The sequence below is a fragment of the Carcharodon carcharias genome, chromosome 21, assembly GCF_017639515.1.
Source record: "Carcharodon carcharias isolate sCarCar2 chromosome 21, sCarCar2.pri, whole genome shotgun sequence".
NCBI classification, from domain to species: Eukaryota; Metazoa; Chordata; class Chondrichthyes; order Lamniformes; family Lamnidae; genus Carcharodon; species Carcharodon carcharias.
In genome coordinates this window covers 34,822,179-34,839,730 of record NC_054487.1, presented here as the reverse complement: position 1 = coordinate 34,839,730, position 17,552 = coordinate 34,822,179, and the positions used below count along the sequence as shown (strand labels likewise).

The following is a 17,552-nucleotide window of genomic DNA, read 5'->3' as shown; positions in this document are numbered from 1 at the left end:
TATGATTCACAAGCACACCTCATTGTCCTTTTATCCACAGGAAAGTGAACACTTACAAACTATGAATAATACGTATTGTTCTGCTCTACTGTCTGTTTTCTTAGAGTATTCAGTTTAAACAGTGCTGATGACAATACTGGTGAACTGATATGGGAATGCTTAAAGTCATGTAACTTAAGACCTGTCTATTAAGTTAACTTCAGTAAAGGTGCACTTTGTTGAGCTCGACAGTCACTTCAAACCCTAGTTTGAACTCTAGATTGTACCATAAACAGTTATGGTTATTTTTTTTCCCAGTTTTCTTTTCTGTATGATCAGACACTTGTTGGAGGTTCCTTAGTAACTGATATTTGAGCTGAAATATTTAGAAAGCAGAGACTGAAATAACAAAAGACAGTTGATAAATACAAAGCAAAGCACAGCAGAGTGTTTCACATGACAGTAACAAACCAGGAGGTTAAAATTGTGTTAGACCATAAAAGTGACACTGGGAGATTTGTCCAAAACCACCTGAAACCCACACTGTGTTGTGTTCTTCAACACATTCTGAACTGTGTTTACTGCATTGTGTGTTTGCACTTGGTGTGTAGCTGGTTTTCAGTGACTTTATCCTGCTTCAGTCCATCTTTTTGTTTTTGTTTCTTTTAAAGCAGTACTAAATTCAGATCAGCCATTATTTCATTGCATGGCAGAACAGGCTCAAGGGGCTAAATGACTACAATAAGTCCTTGCTTAATATTGTTGTTGTGGCCCTGAAAAGTGCAACTTTAAATGAAACAACCTTAAGCAAATCAGATTTTCCCATTCCAATCAATGTAAAAGCTGTAGTTAGGTCAAACCTTGCTCGTCAGGAAAAAAAACATTATATGCTATAAGTTAAAATGCTGTACATTCCTAAATTCCTATATTTGTAAATGAAATAAATTGTAAAATAAAATAAATTTTAAAATATAAAAATGTGCTAACTCTTTCTACTTACCTCCCACTTCCTGACCCTCACACGCACTGCTTCCCTCTCCCGAACCCTTGCAGTGAGCTGGGTGGTGAGAAGAAGGAAGCGAGTGAGGGGAGCTGCAAGTGAGATGGTCAGTGATGAAGCAGAATGGGCAGCAAGTGGGAGAGGCCACCCAAAAATGGCACCGATTGGGCCAAGTATCAATACATTAGCCTGGCACGAAACAACAATAAAATGGACATCCTGGCAGAAAGTGCACATGTCAGCCCCATTATATCCTCAATGTTAAAGTGGAATGACTTAAAATGGGGCAACTTGAATCAGGGACATAGTGTCCCTATTAGGTTGAAGTGGTATTTTTTTTTACCTGAGTGACTTTTAAGCTGATGATTGTTTACTCATTTAGGTTTTCCACCCTGTTGTGTGGGAACACTTGCAACTTCAGACCATCAGTGGTGGCAGGAAAAGGTGGCACAATTTTAACCTAACTGACAGGATCAAATGCAACACTGCTTTTACACCCTGCCAATTTTAATCACCCAATGGATTTCCTGGCAAGTATGATTAAAATGATCCACAATGCCTAAGATCAGGTATATCATAGCTAGAAGCAAAGTAACGCACACCCTACTCTGCCCAGAAAATGGGTCTTGGCCATAAACTTAGAAAAGCACCACTTGCCGTACCAATGTAACATTGTTTATTTCTCACACCATCCTCATATGGCCTTTGAGTGAACTTATTAGTTACGGGCAGCTTTGAACTGTGGATCCGTGCCAAGTAGCAACCGGTTTAGACTGCCCCAACTTGTTTCTGATCTTGCTTATTTTTTCCTTCTCTTTCTTGGTATAGGCAATTGTTGAAAACTGAGCTTGGATCATTTTTCACTGAATATCTTCAGGTCAGTATCATGTATTTTTCCACAGTCACCATTCTGAAATGTTAATGTACAGACTTGGATTTTTTTTAACATTTTGTCACGACCAGGTGAAGAAGAGTGAATAGCTTCCCTTTATTCAACTTCCTCAGTTGGTCACAACAAAGGTTTTTGAGTTCTCCCCCCCGCTCCCCCGTGAATGTTTTTTCCAAGCCAGATGTATTTACTTTTTAATAAGGAGCCAATCAAACCAGGTTTTCTTGAATCAAACAGCAAGTTTATTAGTTACTAAATCCGAGAAGTAATAACAAATGACGTGATCACACAAACACACCTCAGAAGTAAGAAAAGTTAGAGTCCAAATAAAAGCTAAGCATATGCAATTAAGTCCTTTGCTTGTCCTTGAGGTGTAGCTTGTTGAACATTGTGGCAGTTTGAAACTGGCTGGTTTCCTTTAAAATCCTAGAGTTGTACTGAAGTTCAGGTAACTGCACTTTGCTGGAGCCAATCTTAGCTTCAGATAGAGAGAGAGAGATTCCTTACTGCTTCCTTCAGCAATTTTTCCAGATGACTTTGATGTCTTCTTTCTGCATCTGGCTTGGCAAAACCAGTTCTTAAACTTCCTGTCTGTATATTCCAAGAAAAGAGTTCAACTAATGTGTCTTGCAGTCATTGTTGTAGAACACGTACTTACATTTTTGATCTTTCACCCCAGAAACCTTTGATACATTTCAAGATGGTAGAAACCAACAAGAGATGGGGTTATCTTGTCCTCCACAATGGAGCTTTGAGTGCTTATTGGGTGTGACCTGGCATTGGGTGTGACCTGGCTAGTTAATGATTCCCATTGTCTTTACTGTTGATTTTAAATTCTGCACTTTTACGCCCTCCTTTCAAGAGTCCCTTTTTGAAGTGGACATTGACGCCCCCTCCAGGTGTGAAATTCCATGCAACATGTCAGGGCAGGTCTGAGGTGCAATCCATATAGGAAATTCCCAGGTGACAGGTGGTAGTCATCTTTGGTCAGTGTCTTCATGAATTTTTTTTTTAAAAAGCTGGTTCTTTTTAAACAGTTCAGTATATTTTTGGTTAGCTGGTGAAGTTATAGTTAGATCTCACTCAGTCACAATTTCCTGTCATTGTGATCTCTGCCCCCATATGAAACAAGTCAAAATCTAGCAACAGTGTACACATGGCCCCTTCTGAGGGTGAGGAGGAAGTGGTTTTACTATCTGAAACCTGGGGTTCCTCAAGAACCTTCACAAGGCTTTAGTGACACTGCGTGCGTGTTGGTAATATTGAGCTTATTGTGACATTTTGTACATATTATGAAGGATAAAAGAGAAGTGAAGCACATTGGGAGGGATGGGAGGAAGTATAGCTATTCTCCAGAAGGTCTCATTATAGATTGTGAATGGAAATTATTTCAGGAACTGGGAATTTTCCAAATTGATGGCATTGTGTGAGAGAAGAACTACTATGCAATTAACATTGTTTTTACACATTTTAAAAAAGAAAACCTTCCTTTGACAAATGCACAATTGCACTGAAGAAATCTCTGTAACACTGCATATTTGTACCACTTTATCAGCTTTTCTTGGTTCATTTCTTGCTTATAGAAATGGTTTAGGAAGGTTACGGTTTCCTCAATACAGAACATCCTGTCCAATGGCCTGCATTGTTTTCCATCAGGGCCACAGTCAGGAATTCCTCAATGCAGGGAGCTGGAATCTGGATGTGTACCTATAACTTATTACACACTGAGCTCCTGAGATGGCTTCAAGTATACTTCGTGGGCTACATGAATTTTGGTTGCCTTCTGTAGTTTCCTATCCATTCCATATCACAGGACATTCGTCTCTTTGCAATTCTTTGTCAACCTTCTCACAGCAGTTTCTTGACATTCACCACCCGTTTCTTCTATCTCTACACCTAAGAGTTGCAACACTGTTTTTGTTCTTCCATCCTCCACCCTTCATAAAATCCAATTTGTCAAAGGCACTGCTGTACATATCATTTTGGACACTGCTGTTTAGCTGACAAACCATCCCGGCTCCCAATTCCCCAACATATCACAGTAAAAAATCCTTGAGGTCCTCATTTATAAATCTCTCCATGACCTTGCCTCATCCTACATACAACTCTGTCTAGTCCTATATCCATTGCTGAACATTGTTCTCTGACTCCGGCTTCCAATGAATTTCACCCCCTCTTTGCCCTATCTTTCGTGACAAGACATTTACTCATCTTCATCCTACTGTTTGGAAGTCCCATCTAAATCTCGCCCTCTTTCCCTTGTTCCATCTTAATATAATCCTCAAAGCCCATCTGTTTACCAAGCTTTAAACCAACCCTCTTAATTTCTCCTTTCTGGCACATTACTTTCTTGCAGCCAGTTGTGAAGTGCCTCGGGATGTTTAATGACATTAATGGTGCTATATAAATGCAAGTTGTTTCTACTACTATTGTATAAATCTTGTTGCTTATTCTAGGGAGGTTTATGTAGCCCTGCTTTTTAACAGGATATTGTTCACATATTTCATGAGCATGAAAATAAACAAAGGAATCAATTTTGAATTTGAACTCTGATAACTTCTCATGTTGGAGTCTCTATCATTGATGGTCACAGGTTTGTCAGTTTAAACGTGTTGTGTGGAAATGCTTAAGAGGTAAACTGAACTATGAAAATCTATATTTTTGTAAATAGACTCATTATGTGGAGGCAGTAACTTATGAAGCTATCAAGATTTTTAATTTTTGTCAGCAGTGAAGTAAATTTCAAAACATCTGACCTTCTGTAATCACTGGCCAGGTTTTGGGCCTGTTAAATCATGGAAATCCCAAGACAACAAATATGAAAGCAGACCATAAGTGGTCACTGAACCATATTATTCTACTAAATTCATACTGTTTGATGTTAGTGTTTGATTTGGGGTTTTCTTTGCTCTTGTACTCTAGATATTTTTGACTTCTGTATTCAGTGCTGTTCTGTAACCCAGAGAGACTTGTTTTTGGTTAATGCCAAGGGAACAGAGTGCCCTGTTCTGTTTGTTTCAGCTACTGTTTTGATTTTATGCTTTCCGCATGATCATCCTTGTTTTCAACAGTTGTGTAGAATAACATTAGGGTGCACTTGATTTTATCTTTAACAGCCAAACAAATTTAATAAGTTGTCAAGGAACAAGTGAACAGTAGCAATAACACAATCATTGATGAGCTTAGCTAGCTCCTCATGTAATAGAAACTAAGTAGTTTGTGACTGCTGTGCTAAGTATGATGTAAATAATATTCTTGTGCAATGATTCATTATTTTTCCTACCACCTATGGAAGTCACCTGGCTGACTCTCTTTGAAAGCTTTTGACAAACTCATTTGAACGAGAGATTAATGAGTATTGAAGATGAGGGGAGAAAAGCTGAGATGGAAATAGAAGTTAAAACGCTAGTAAGTGAGTCTGGAAGGCAGAGGAAACATAGGCTAGATAAGGAAAGAAGTGAGTTTAGCAAGGCTAAATAGAATAAATTTAAAGCAAGGAGCCTGAGGGACAAGACAGACGAAGGCACAGATAGGCATGTGGGAGTTTGATATCATAGCTATGACCGAGGCTTGGCTAAAAGAAGAGCAAGATTGGCAGCTCAACTTTCCTGGTTATAGGGTGTTCAGACAAGATAGAGTTGGGGGGTGGGGCGGGTGGGGGGGATGGGTTGCAATGTTGATCCAGGAATCAATTATAGCAGTGAGGAGGGATTATATCTTGGAAGAATCATCAAATGAGGCCATATGGGGAGAGGTAAAAAATACAAAAGGGGCAAACACGCTGTTAGGTGTGTACTATAGGCCCCCATTCAGGCAGAGATAGAGGATCAAATATGTAATCAAATTTCAGAGAAGTATAAGAAGAATAGGGCAGTATTAGTAGGGGATTTTAACTACTCAAATATTAACTGGGATAGCTTTAATATGCAAAATAAGGGAGGGAACAAAATCCTTAAGTTGCATCCATGAGAACTTTTTTAGCTAGTACGTAGAAAGCCCAACAAGGGAGGGGGCAGTTCTGAACCTAATATTCAGAAATGAGCCCAGGCAGGTGGAAGGCATCTCAGGAGGGGAGCATTTTGGAGATAGTGACCATACCTCAGTTAGATTTAGGATAGTTAATGGAAAAGGATAAGGTTGGGCTGGGAATAAAAGTTCTAAACTGGGGAAAGGCTAATTTTACTAAGGTGAGATACGATTTGGACCAAGTGGACTGGAAGCAGCTTCTTACACAGAAAACTGTGTCAGAGCAATGGGAGGCTTTCAAGGAGGAAATAGTGAGAGTACAGGGCAAATATGTTCCCATAAAGACAAAAGAGGGACCAAGTCCAAAGAACCCTGGATATCAAAGGACAGAAAGGTTAGGATTAAGAAAAAAAGATAAGCATATGGCAGATACAGAGGGCTCAATACAGCAGAGTCTTTACAGGAGCATAAAAAGTGCGGGGGGGGGGACTTAAAAAGGAAATTAGGAAAGCTAAGAGAGTGCATGAGAAAGCATCGGTGGGTAGAATAAAGGAAAACCCGTGGGTTTTTTTAAAATAAATAGCAAGAGAATGACTAGGGTAAGTGTAGGGCCAATTAGGGACCTTAGAGGTAGTCTGTGTGTGGACATGGAGGACATGGGTACAGTCCTCAATGGATACTTTGCGTCGGCCTTCACAATGGAAAAGGACGATGGAGATATAGACGTCAGGGTGGAGGACTGTGAAATATTAGAGGAAATTGACAGAGAGTGGAGGTACTAGCGGGTTTAGCTGCCTTAAAAGTGGATAAATCTGCAGGCCCAGATAAAATGTATCCCAAGCTGTTGAGGGAGGCAAGGGAAGAGATATCGGGGCCCTGGCAGTAATTTTCAAATCCCCTCTGATCACAGGTGAGGTCCCAGAGGACTGGATGACGTCTAACGTTGTCCCATTATTAAAAAAGGGAGGAAAGGATAGACCAGGAAATTACAGGCCAGTCAGTCTAACCTCAGTGTGGGTAAGTTACTAGAAATAATTCTGAGGGACAGAATATATCTGCACTTGGAGAGACATGGATTAATCAGGAATAGTCAGCATGGATTTGTTAAGGAAAGGTTGTGTTTGACAAATTTGATCCAATTTTTTTGAGGTAACCAGGCGTGTTACGTTTGATGTGGTCCACATGGACCTTAACAAGGCTTTTGATAAGGTCCCTCATGGCAAACTAGTCAAGAAAATAAGAGCCCATGCTATCTAAGGCAAAGTGGCATGTTGGATCCAAAATTGGCTGAGAGGCAGGAAGCAGAGGGTGTGACTGGAAGTCTGTTTCCAGTGGGATTCCAAACCCGCCCCTTGCCTCCCTGAACAGCCTGGGATACATATTATCCAGTCCTGCGGATTTATGCATTTTTAAGGCCACTAAACCCACTAGTACCTCCTCTCTCTGTTAATTTCCTCTAATATTTCACAGTCCTCCACCCTGATGTCTATACCTGCATCGTCCCTTCCCATTGTGAAGGCCGACGCAAAGTATTCATTGAGGACAGCACCCACGTCTTCTGGGTCCACACACAGATTACCCCTGTGGTCCTTTCGGTGCCGGGGCCCTTGCTGTTTGTGGTGTACGTAAATGATTTGGACTTAATGTAAGGGGTATGATCAAGAAGTTCACGGATGACACAAAAATTGGTAGGAGGTGAATAGTGAGGAGGATAGCCATAAACTGGTAAGGTGGGCAGAGCAGTGGCAAATGGAATTCAACCTGGAAAAGTGTGAGATAATTCTCTTAGGGAGGGCTAACAAGGCAAGGGATTACATTATGAATGGTAGAACCCTGGAAAGTACTGAAGATCAGAGGGACCTTGGTGTGCATATCCACAAATCCCTGAAGGTAGCAGGGCAGGTAGATAAGGTAGTTAAGAAGGCATATGGGATACTTCCCTTATTAGCCGAGGCACAGAATACAGGAGCAGGGAGGTTATGCTGGAACTGTATAAAACATTGGTTAGGCCACAACTGGAGTACTGTGCGTAGTTCTGGTCACCACATTATACGAAGGCTGTGATTGCACTGGAGAATGTGCAGAGGAGATTTACCAGGATGCTGCCTGGGCTGGAGAACCTGAGCCTTGGAGCAGCGCAGGTTGATAGGAGACCTGATATAGGTGTATAAGAGTATGAAGGGCAGAGGTAGGGTGGATAGGAAGGCATTTTTTCCATTAATGAAAGGGTCAATAAACAGGGGGCATAGATTTAAGGTAAAAGGTAGAAGGCTAAGAGCAGAGTTGAGGAGAAATTTTTATCACCCAGAGGATGGTGGGAGACTGGAACTCACTGCCTGAAAGGGTGGTTGAGTCAGAAACTCTTAACATTTAAGAATTATTTAGATATTCACTTGCATTGCCATAGCGTCCAGGGCTATGGGCCAAGCACTGGAAAGTGAGATTAGTGTAGTCAGATCTTTGTTGACCAGCACGGACATGATGGGCTGAATGGCCTCCTCCCCTGCTGTAAACGTCTATGAGTATAACTGTTAATTAAATAAGCTGTAAACAAAAACACATTGGAACAAACAAGTGTTATAAAGCAAAGTTTGACCATCCCAAAAGATGTTTGTATTTCAATTAAATGGCGTGCTTTCTACTCTGTCTAATGAACCAGCATCCTACAAATTAAGCTATTGTTACAACAATTATATTGAGCTAAGCTGGCACATTATATCTGAGAGTGAAGCTGGTTTATAACCTCTTGTATACAGTAACTGTATTAAAAGAGTTCAATACTGTTCTAAATTTTAGATAAGAATGCTTCACTTTTATCTTGATTGAAGAAACAAGCTTCCATTTTTATAGTGCCTCAGGACATCCAAATGGGTCTTTGTAAAGCTCTATGTTCTAACACATATACACCTTTTGTTAAAATAGCAAACAAAGAAATTTAATAGAAACACATTAAAATGCTTAAATTACACAGCATAGTTTCAACCTCAGTGAATATTTTAGCACCTTTTAGGGGATTCTAGTGTTGCCTTTTGCTTTTGTATTTAAGTACTTTGATGGATTCACAATAAAAGCAGAAGTTGCTAATTCCTTTGCATGATATAAACCTGATATTCAAAATGCATTAGGTTAAACTACTAAAAAGTAACACTGATCCTAACAACACTGAGTTTGATGTATTTTCAACGTGTACAATTGCTAAATGACACTGGATGCCAACAATGAACAGGATATGCCCAGGAAAATATCTGTTCACATTTATGTTTAAAACTCTGGAGAGGATTGTTACTAAATCATGACACTGTTGGACTTCTTCAGTTCCACACAGGCTGTTCACAAATTTAAGCAACGTGTTTAACTGCAGAAGCAGCCGAGTCAGTGAACCAGGACTTGGTTCCACTGCAAAAATGTCCATCCTCCCTCAATCCCCAGATCACAGATTTTATTCATTGGAAGAATAGAGACTCTGCCTTTTTAACAAGATCCCTAAACCTCGCTGTTTTTGAAATGAGGATTTGTGTCTTTGTAAACAGTTTTACAGTTTCTCCAGTTTTTCTAGAGCAGGCAATTATTGGCACGTTCCATAAAATGTATCCATGGTTACTGATGGGGGGGGTGGGGGATGGGGTTGGGAGAGTTAAGTCAAGCAACAGCAGCACAGATGTTTCCCTGATATTTTGTGTTGCATTATCTCAATATTTGTATCAGAAATGTATAATATATGCACACTCTTGCTAAATATTAAGTGCCTTACTTACATGGTGCTTCATAGGTCTGAGACTGCTCCTTTAGGTGCTACTCCATCTGTGCTAACTAATCCAAGCCCAAGCTCAGCTGGGTTCAGCTTTGTAGCTGAGTGCTTAGTTACCAGTGGAGCAGATAGTACCTGATTTGTTATTAAATAGTTGTGTCTGAGAGCTACTACAAATCACCTGTCATCAGACTGACTCCAAAAAGTTGACAGATCAAGTATGTCAAACTCCTTAGGTTGTCCTTTATACAATGGCACATTATTTTGTATATGGCTTCATTGTATCCAAAAACAGCCACATTTTTGATATTGTTAGTGAAAGATAAAGTCCCCCAGATTAATGTCTGTATTATATTGATTTCTGCTGCATCACAGTCTACTTAATTAACCCTTCCAATCTAGTGTTTCTGTACCCATGAACCCATTTTCTGTTTAGCAGTAACAAAAGAAACATCATTATTTTTCATTTATAAAAACAGATTTGAAAATAAGAAATTATTTTCTGCCTCCTGTTTTTCTCCTCTGATATTCTATCCGCACAGTGCACTTTCCCAAACTGAAAGCACAGGCTGGACACTTGATCTTAGGCCTTTGCTAACATTGCTGAAGGTAAACAGGAATGTTAAAACTAGGGGAATGAGGCACCAGAGATCATGGCCTCTATTTGAGCATCAGTATTCTGAAGATTGGACGCAAATATACAGGTACATTTAAGAGGTGCGCAGGAGCAATCCTAGGGTGATTGGCTGTCTGATTTTCTCCCCCCCCCCCACCCCGTGGAGTAATGCTTGGCTGACACTCAGCATCTCCTCAATGTGGCGCAGTTGAAACCTGGAATTCAAATGATGGAACATATGATTGTGATCCTGAATATAGGAATCAGTGCATTTGTAAATATAGTGAACTTTGGCAGATTTTTTGTTTATTTCCTTGTGTAGAATCAGCTCCTAACCAAAGGCATGGTGATTTTGAGGGACAAAATTCGATTTTATGAAGGTAAGAAGACAGTTTACTTTAACGCTTTGTTGTGTGTGCATCATCATTCAGAAATTGTTTTGCTACTCCTGACCAACTGAGAATATTGCTGCTGATGCCAGATGGAAATATTCACTGAGACCTCTTCTGAAGCAAGCTTCCTAATCAAAACACAGGGTAGCCTCCATGCCTTTGACTAAAATATCTAATCAGACCATGGTGTGCATAAACAAGTTAACCTTTCTACTCCTGCTATACTTAAAACACCAACACTGCTACCACTACCTTATCCCATCCCAAAAACCAGGAGGGTGCAGTCTTGGGTGTGGACTTTACCGTAGCAACTATTAATATTGTTCGATAATTGATTGATGGAAATGAAGCTTTTGAATTAGATGTGATCCTGTGAGCGTTACTCCCCCTTTCCCTCTCCACTGCTCCAATTCTGAGTTAGTTGATGAAAAATGCATGATGCTACAACTAGAGCTACTAAATCATGTACCACCATAAATGCATGTACAACCCTATCTACCACCTGCTGTATTAGCTGGGGAGAATCAAAATGAAGGGAAGCGGGAAGGTGCAGCAGAGTGTGAAGAAATAATTCCTTACTCATTGAGTTATATTTTCTGCCTACTAAATATTTTGGAAGATGTTCTTTGACAAAATTTTGCTGATATTTTTGGGAAGTCATTCATCAGATAGCATCCAGTATTGAAAAAGCCTGTACATTTTCAAATGTTTGGTTGAATGAACCTTCTAATGAATAGAAAAGATCAGGGGCATAGTTTTCCCCCTGTTGAGGGGGGAAGTTCAGGAGCGGGCACGCCTCTGATCGGCACCCCCAATTGGGGGCCTGCCACCATTTTACATGGGCGAGCCAATTAAGGCCCACCCAGCGTGACTTCCACAAGGAAGTGTGATGCGCTCCCTGTGAGGGTGGGGAGTGGGGGGATTCCCTGAGCCCCCGCCAACCTGAAAATTGAAATGGGATGCGGTGATGTTGGGAGTTCCGCCCAACGTCATCCCGCGTCAGTGAGCAGGCCCTGCCCCCTGCTTGCTAACGGGGAAATCCTGGCCCAGATGTCAATGCACAACTTTTACATTGGTAATAAGACATTATGATAACTATATTTTGCCTTAAGACAATTTATTATAACCAAATATCTCTGAAAATGCTCACACATTACTTTTGCAGTTTATAGTTATAAATACTAAACACTACTGAATGGGGATATATCTTGCTGTGTAAACAAATGTGGATTATTGTGTAGATGTAGTACGACTTCGTTCACCATGGTAACATGTAGATAATAAATTAAAGCCAAAGGAACTGATGAACGATGAGGAACTTTTTGTACTGCTAATCCTTTCTATTTCTTAGATTATGCATTTTTTGTATATAGGACAGAAATTACTCGACACCGTAGCTGAAATTTGGGATTTCTTCTTTTGTGACATCCTTCCTATGCTCCAGGCAATATTTTACCCTGTCCAGGTAGGCTGTTTGTTCTTTGTTTCAATAAAATGTTCCTATCTCCTGTTCTACTCACTTCCAAAACAGTCTTGTCAATTTCATTTTTTAGTTGCTTAAATTCATCTCTCAAATGGAATCATGAAAAGGAGAAATGGTGATTCTATTCTGGTGCTGATGAATAACTAACATTACACTTCTCAACAGAGGCAGATTAACACTCAGCAGCTAAAAACCTAACTCCCTAAGTGGCTCTGAAATGAAAAAACAAAACTAAATTGGTGGCAGATGTGTTTTAGCTTCAAAGCACATTAAGCATGTTGCTAATGCAGCACATGAAGTAATTTAGTGGGTTCAAAGACTGTAAGAAATGAGGAATTGTTATATGAAAATAGTTGTGTCATGGGGAGGGGATATAACCTCTAATCTGGCCTTGCTACATGATGCTGAAACCATGGAATCATGCAGTATCTATGAGAATGACAACTTCCAGAATGGAGCATGGACATCATAAGATGAGAAAGTATTTATTTTATTAGTAGGGTTTTATTTTGCAATAAGGGCAGAAGGGGATTGTAGGTAAAGTTTAGGAATGTATCTTTTTAAGCTTTGCTAAATTCAAATATTCCTTGGATCTATTTTTACTTTTATTGGTTCTGCTCATTTCTTTATTGTTTTATTTTATTTGAGTGGATTACGTAAGTAAATCATCTGCATGGGTTATGTATCGTCTTGGCTAAATTACTGGTCACCTGACTTCTGGTCCGCACACACAATCTACCCCATCAACATGACAGGGCGCAAAACTGCTTCCAGGAGGTAGCATCATAGTGCAGGCGTCGATTTTATTAGAATGATTTTATTGGATACACGGAGCCTAACTATTACCTCCCGATAACCCTGGAGTGTCAAATGTAGCTGTCTTTCTGGCACCTGTCGAGCAGCAGAGCACCTGTTTTTCTAGTGTTCAAAGGATGAGATGCTGGCACACTGCTTGGTTATGATGCCCACAAAATCCATTGCCTGCAGCTACATTTGGTTTCTGTTCACTTTATTTTTGCTTGACAAACATTTAAGGTGATTGACAGAAGACCCAGAGGCAATATGAGAAAAACTGTTTTTACGCAAAGAGTTATTGGACTTTGGAACGCAGAGCCTGATAGGGCGGTGGATATAGATTCAATAGTAGCCTTTAAAATGGAATTGGGTATATACTTGAAGGAGTTAAAATGGGGACATGGGGAAAGAGCAGGAGAGTGGGACTAGCCAGATCATTCTTACCCCCTTATCTTGCAATGGTTGAAACAATATTGCCAGTAAATGTAGCAAATTGACATGTTCCATTAAATTTGAGCTGCTAGCCAGATTTCTTTGGTGTGTCTGGGGTGAGGAAGTATGGGAAAGCAAATCAAGGAGTAGAATGGATGACTTGCGTTTATGTAGTGCCTTAACAATTACTCTGAAACATCTCAAAAGTGGTTCAAATGTAAATAATTGCAGTGAAGTGCAATTTGAACCCAGGTCCCCAGAGCCTAGGCCTCCGGATCACTAGTCCAGTGACAAAGTGGTGGTGCTCGCCGATGAAGCAATATTGACAAGAATACAGGGAGACCTCCCAATTCTTCAAATAGTGTCTTAGGATTTCCTGGGTCAATCTGGACAGGCCTTAAACCTTGTTTCATCCCAAGGATCTCACTTCTGCCAATGCTGGACTCTCAGTATAGAATTTGTGCTTGGGTCCTGTTGTATAGCTTGGATTCCAGCATTTTCTGGCATTGAGAATACTACCAATGGAGCCATGTTGGCACAGTCTGTTGTTGGCTGCAGTTGTGCATCTCTTGGTGTCCTATTCAAAATGCCACTGGTAGGCTTATACCAAATCTCTCAGCCTTGAGTGAATTGCCCAAGCAAACTACTTGCTTTCCAGTCCCCTCAGCCTCCCTGCTTTCTCAAGCAAGGCAGTGGGCCAACCTCATGGTACATTATTATTCTGAAGCTGATTTTGTTTATTATGTAGGTAAAGAAATTGGGATCCCTAAAGAGAGAATTGCTATTTTAATTGCATGCCCTGTGTAGGAGCTAGAATATTTCTGAACATTTGGAATGTAGTCAGTCTGGAGAATGTTGTAGGCCCTTCCCATGAGTAGCTGTGATTGTAAGGCCAACTGTTAAATTTGGAGGAGGATTTGTGGGGCTTAAAGTCTGTTAAATTCTATTTCAATCACTAGCCAATTAGATGGGGTCATTATCTGTTTCTCTTTAGTTTTGTGGATCCATGGGGGAATGCTACAAGTGTTCTATCTGAATGGAAACTTGGGGTAGAGCTGAACTCTGTGTGTTGCTGTGCTAGAAGGAATGGGAGAAAAGTAGAGCCAGACCAACCCAGTATGTTGTGAACTTCTTGGTCTCAATCAGTTAATTGGGTTGTGTGTGTGCACTCTGTGGATAAGGAAGGCTAGTACATTTTTCTTTTGAGATTGGTCATTGAAGACCGTTACTTTAATTCTGGTCAGCTTTGCTCGTTGATGGAAATGCATGCCCTCTAGGAGCAGCAAAATGAGCCCCTAAGAGTGGGCCTGTTCTTTGTAGCATCAAGCCGGTTCACTGAAGGTGAAGAATTTTGCAGATACCTTTTGGGTGTGAGCACCATGGTGGCTAAACCACAAAATGAAATTTATACACAGTTTGACTTCCTCTCTTATTGATAGAACATACATAGATTTTCAATGAAAAAGAAATCATACCCTAGCTTGAGGAGTGGGGAATGGAGGACTGTTATATTTGTTTAATTAAGATACTTTAACCTTGGGAAGAGGTCACAATGAGCAGTATTGGGAGGAGAGGAAGACATTGTTATCATTTAAGATTCCTTCCTAAAGGCTATCTCCATATGTAAACCAAGGGTTAGATTTACAGTTTGGCCAGTAAGTTGGTGGAGTGGTTTGTCCACCCATCATAGAACTTGCTTGATTTTCATCCATTGGTTTTGCCAGTTACTAGTCAAAGTCTCTTATGACCCAAAACCCTCACCCTTGCAATATATCTTAAGTGGGATAGTATGCCATAATGGTGTGAGTTGACCACCATGTTCTCCTGTGTTCACATAAATTGGTAAATATGCCATTCTGACCAATGCACATGGGCTAAAACTAATAGATTTATAAGATATTACATATAAGCATAGTTCATAGCAAAGACTTAAGTATAGTATTTAAGGCAATAAATCTAGATCAGTCTACAAATGATTAGAATATTTTTTGTGGAATATATTTCTTCTGCAGGACTCCTGAATGAAATATTTTTGTAATTCCCAATAAAAAAATCAAACAGTTCACAGTTCAATTTTGGGAGCCCACAACATCCAGATGATCTATTTGGGACAAATTAAGCAGCTAGGTGAGGGATTTACACAAAATAGTTCTCTATGTCACAAGTATTAGTGTTCACACTGTCTTCCTCCCAAACATCAACTTGATGGTGTAGTCATTAGAGAATATAAATTCATCTATTTCTCCAATCTGTATAATTGAATGCGTTAATACTTCAAACAGAGAGTTGCCCTCACTATCCAGTTATCTTTGATCGATGTAAATGTAGGAAATGATACCAACAATAGATGCTAGCTGACTCTTGTTGAACTTGTTAATGAATCAGGCCAGGTTCTTGTCCATTGAGCATGCTCTTGGTCTCAAAGTCCCGAGTGTCTATTTTTTCATGGCTGTGTTTGGTGATACTGCAACTGTAGAGGGTGCACTTCCCAGCCATGCGGAGTTGCAGTGCTCGTTATGCCGAAGCCTGAGGCCTTCCAGGCTTGTGCACAGGAGCTCGGAGGATTGAGAGGGAGGGCCCTTCTTGACCAGTGCGACCTCAGTGTCATGGCTGGTAAGATGGTGGCGTACTGGCAGTGTCACTGGACCAGAAGTCCAAAGGCCCAGGCTAATGATCTGTGGACACAAATTCAAATCCCACCATGACAGCTGGTGGAATTTAAGTTCAATTAATACATCTGGAATTTAAAGCTAGTTTCAGTAATGAAGCTATTGTTGATTGTCGTAAAAATCCATCTGATTCACGCATGTCCTTTAGGGAATGAAATCTGCCATCTTTACCTGGTCTGGGTTATATGTGACTCCAGACCCATAGCAATGTGGTTAACTATCAGCTACCCTCTGAAATGGACAAGCAAGCAGTTCAAGGGCAACAAATGTGTTACTGACAGCCACATCCCAAAAAGAAAATTTTTTTAAAAAAAGGGCTGGGTGTGTCACTTTAGCAGTAGCAATGGTCATGTTGCTGGGTTTTTATATAAATAAATATTTATAAAAGATATTATTCACTTTGCATCCAAATGTGTATGCACTGAGAAGTTTGAAATGTTGGTTTTGGGCAGGGATTATTTTCCACTAATGCTTAGCGTTTGATTTTCCAGGCCTTCCCAGGGACCTAGAAATCATAGAAGCCATTTTTTAAAAGGTTTAAATCCATGTTCTATTCAGTTGGATTGATCTCGAGTTGTTGCCACCATCTAGGAGTTCTGTTTAATGATTTATCCACCATTGAGGCTACAGTGCTGTACAACCAGTCGCAAACAATGTAACAGAGTTCCCAGGGTTTAGGGCATTAGTTTGGACACCTACTCTACAAATTTAGGTGTCATTACCACTTTTCAGTGCCCTCGCAACTTTGGATCAGGATTAACAATACTGGGGGCAAATAATTAGCAAACGGGATAATGAGGCACAGCTCTGTCATTTCATAGACTCCATCTGTTGATTGCTGTAAACTTTATGAAGAAACCTCCAGACTCACCATCCTATATCGTTATCATATGTCTCAATCTGTTCAATCCAAATGATTCACCTAGGCTACTTGTGTCTTCTTAAACGTGAAGTATGATTCATAGGAATTATTGTAAAGTTACTATACCTTAGGTGCAAAATAAGCAATGCCCAACAAAGTTTTGTGTCATATATTTACAAGTACAATGAAGGGAGATGTTAGGGGCATCTGATTGTTGGTGCTATGTTACTGAACTAGTATTCCAAAGGCTTTGAGTAATAACCCAGAAAATGGAATTCAAACCTCACCACTGAAGTTTGAAGGTTTGAGTTCAGTTTTAATAAAACATCTTCAAATAAAAGATGGCATCATTAACGGTGATTACAAACATGTAGAATTGTTGTAAAAACCCAACTGGTGTCCTTAATACCCTTTAGGAAAGAAAACGTGCCAATCTGGCCTATACATAACTCCAACCGCACACTAGCATAGTTGACTTTTAACTGCTCTCGGAAGTGACCTAGCAAGTCACTCAGTTGCTTCAAGAAGAAGACTCCCTACCATCTCCTTGGTTATCAGGGATGAACAATAATTGCTGGATGTGATTCCCACATCGCTAAAATTAACATTAACTATATTGAAGATGATTTTGTTTTATATGATTTGGGCTCATTTATAAAGGATGACAGAATTCAAGTTTGAACTTCCAGATTAATGTCTACTTCTGAAGTACAAAACAAAG

At 40.1% G+C, this 17,552-nt stretch overlaps 1 protein-coding gene across 4 annotated transcripts in view; it reads left to right on the top strand.

Moving 5' to 3' along the window:
- The window catches only part of prr5b (proline rich 5b (renal)), a 105,578-nt gene that overhangs the window by 49,821 nt on the left and 38,205 nt on the right, over nt 1-17,552 (top strand). For all 4 annotated transcript variants that reach the window (XM_041215836.1, XM_041215835.1, XM_041215837.1 and 1 more), the window contains 3 exons: nt 1,808-1,856; nt 10,521-10,578; nt 11,964-12,055. In XM_041215836.1, the coding sequence (XP_041071770.1) occupies nt 1,808-1,856; nt 10,521-10,578; nt 11,964-12,055 (199 nt within the window). The remainder of the gene's footprint in view (nt 1-1,807; nt 1,857-10,520; nt 10,579-11,963; nt 12,056-17,552) is intronic.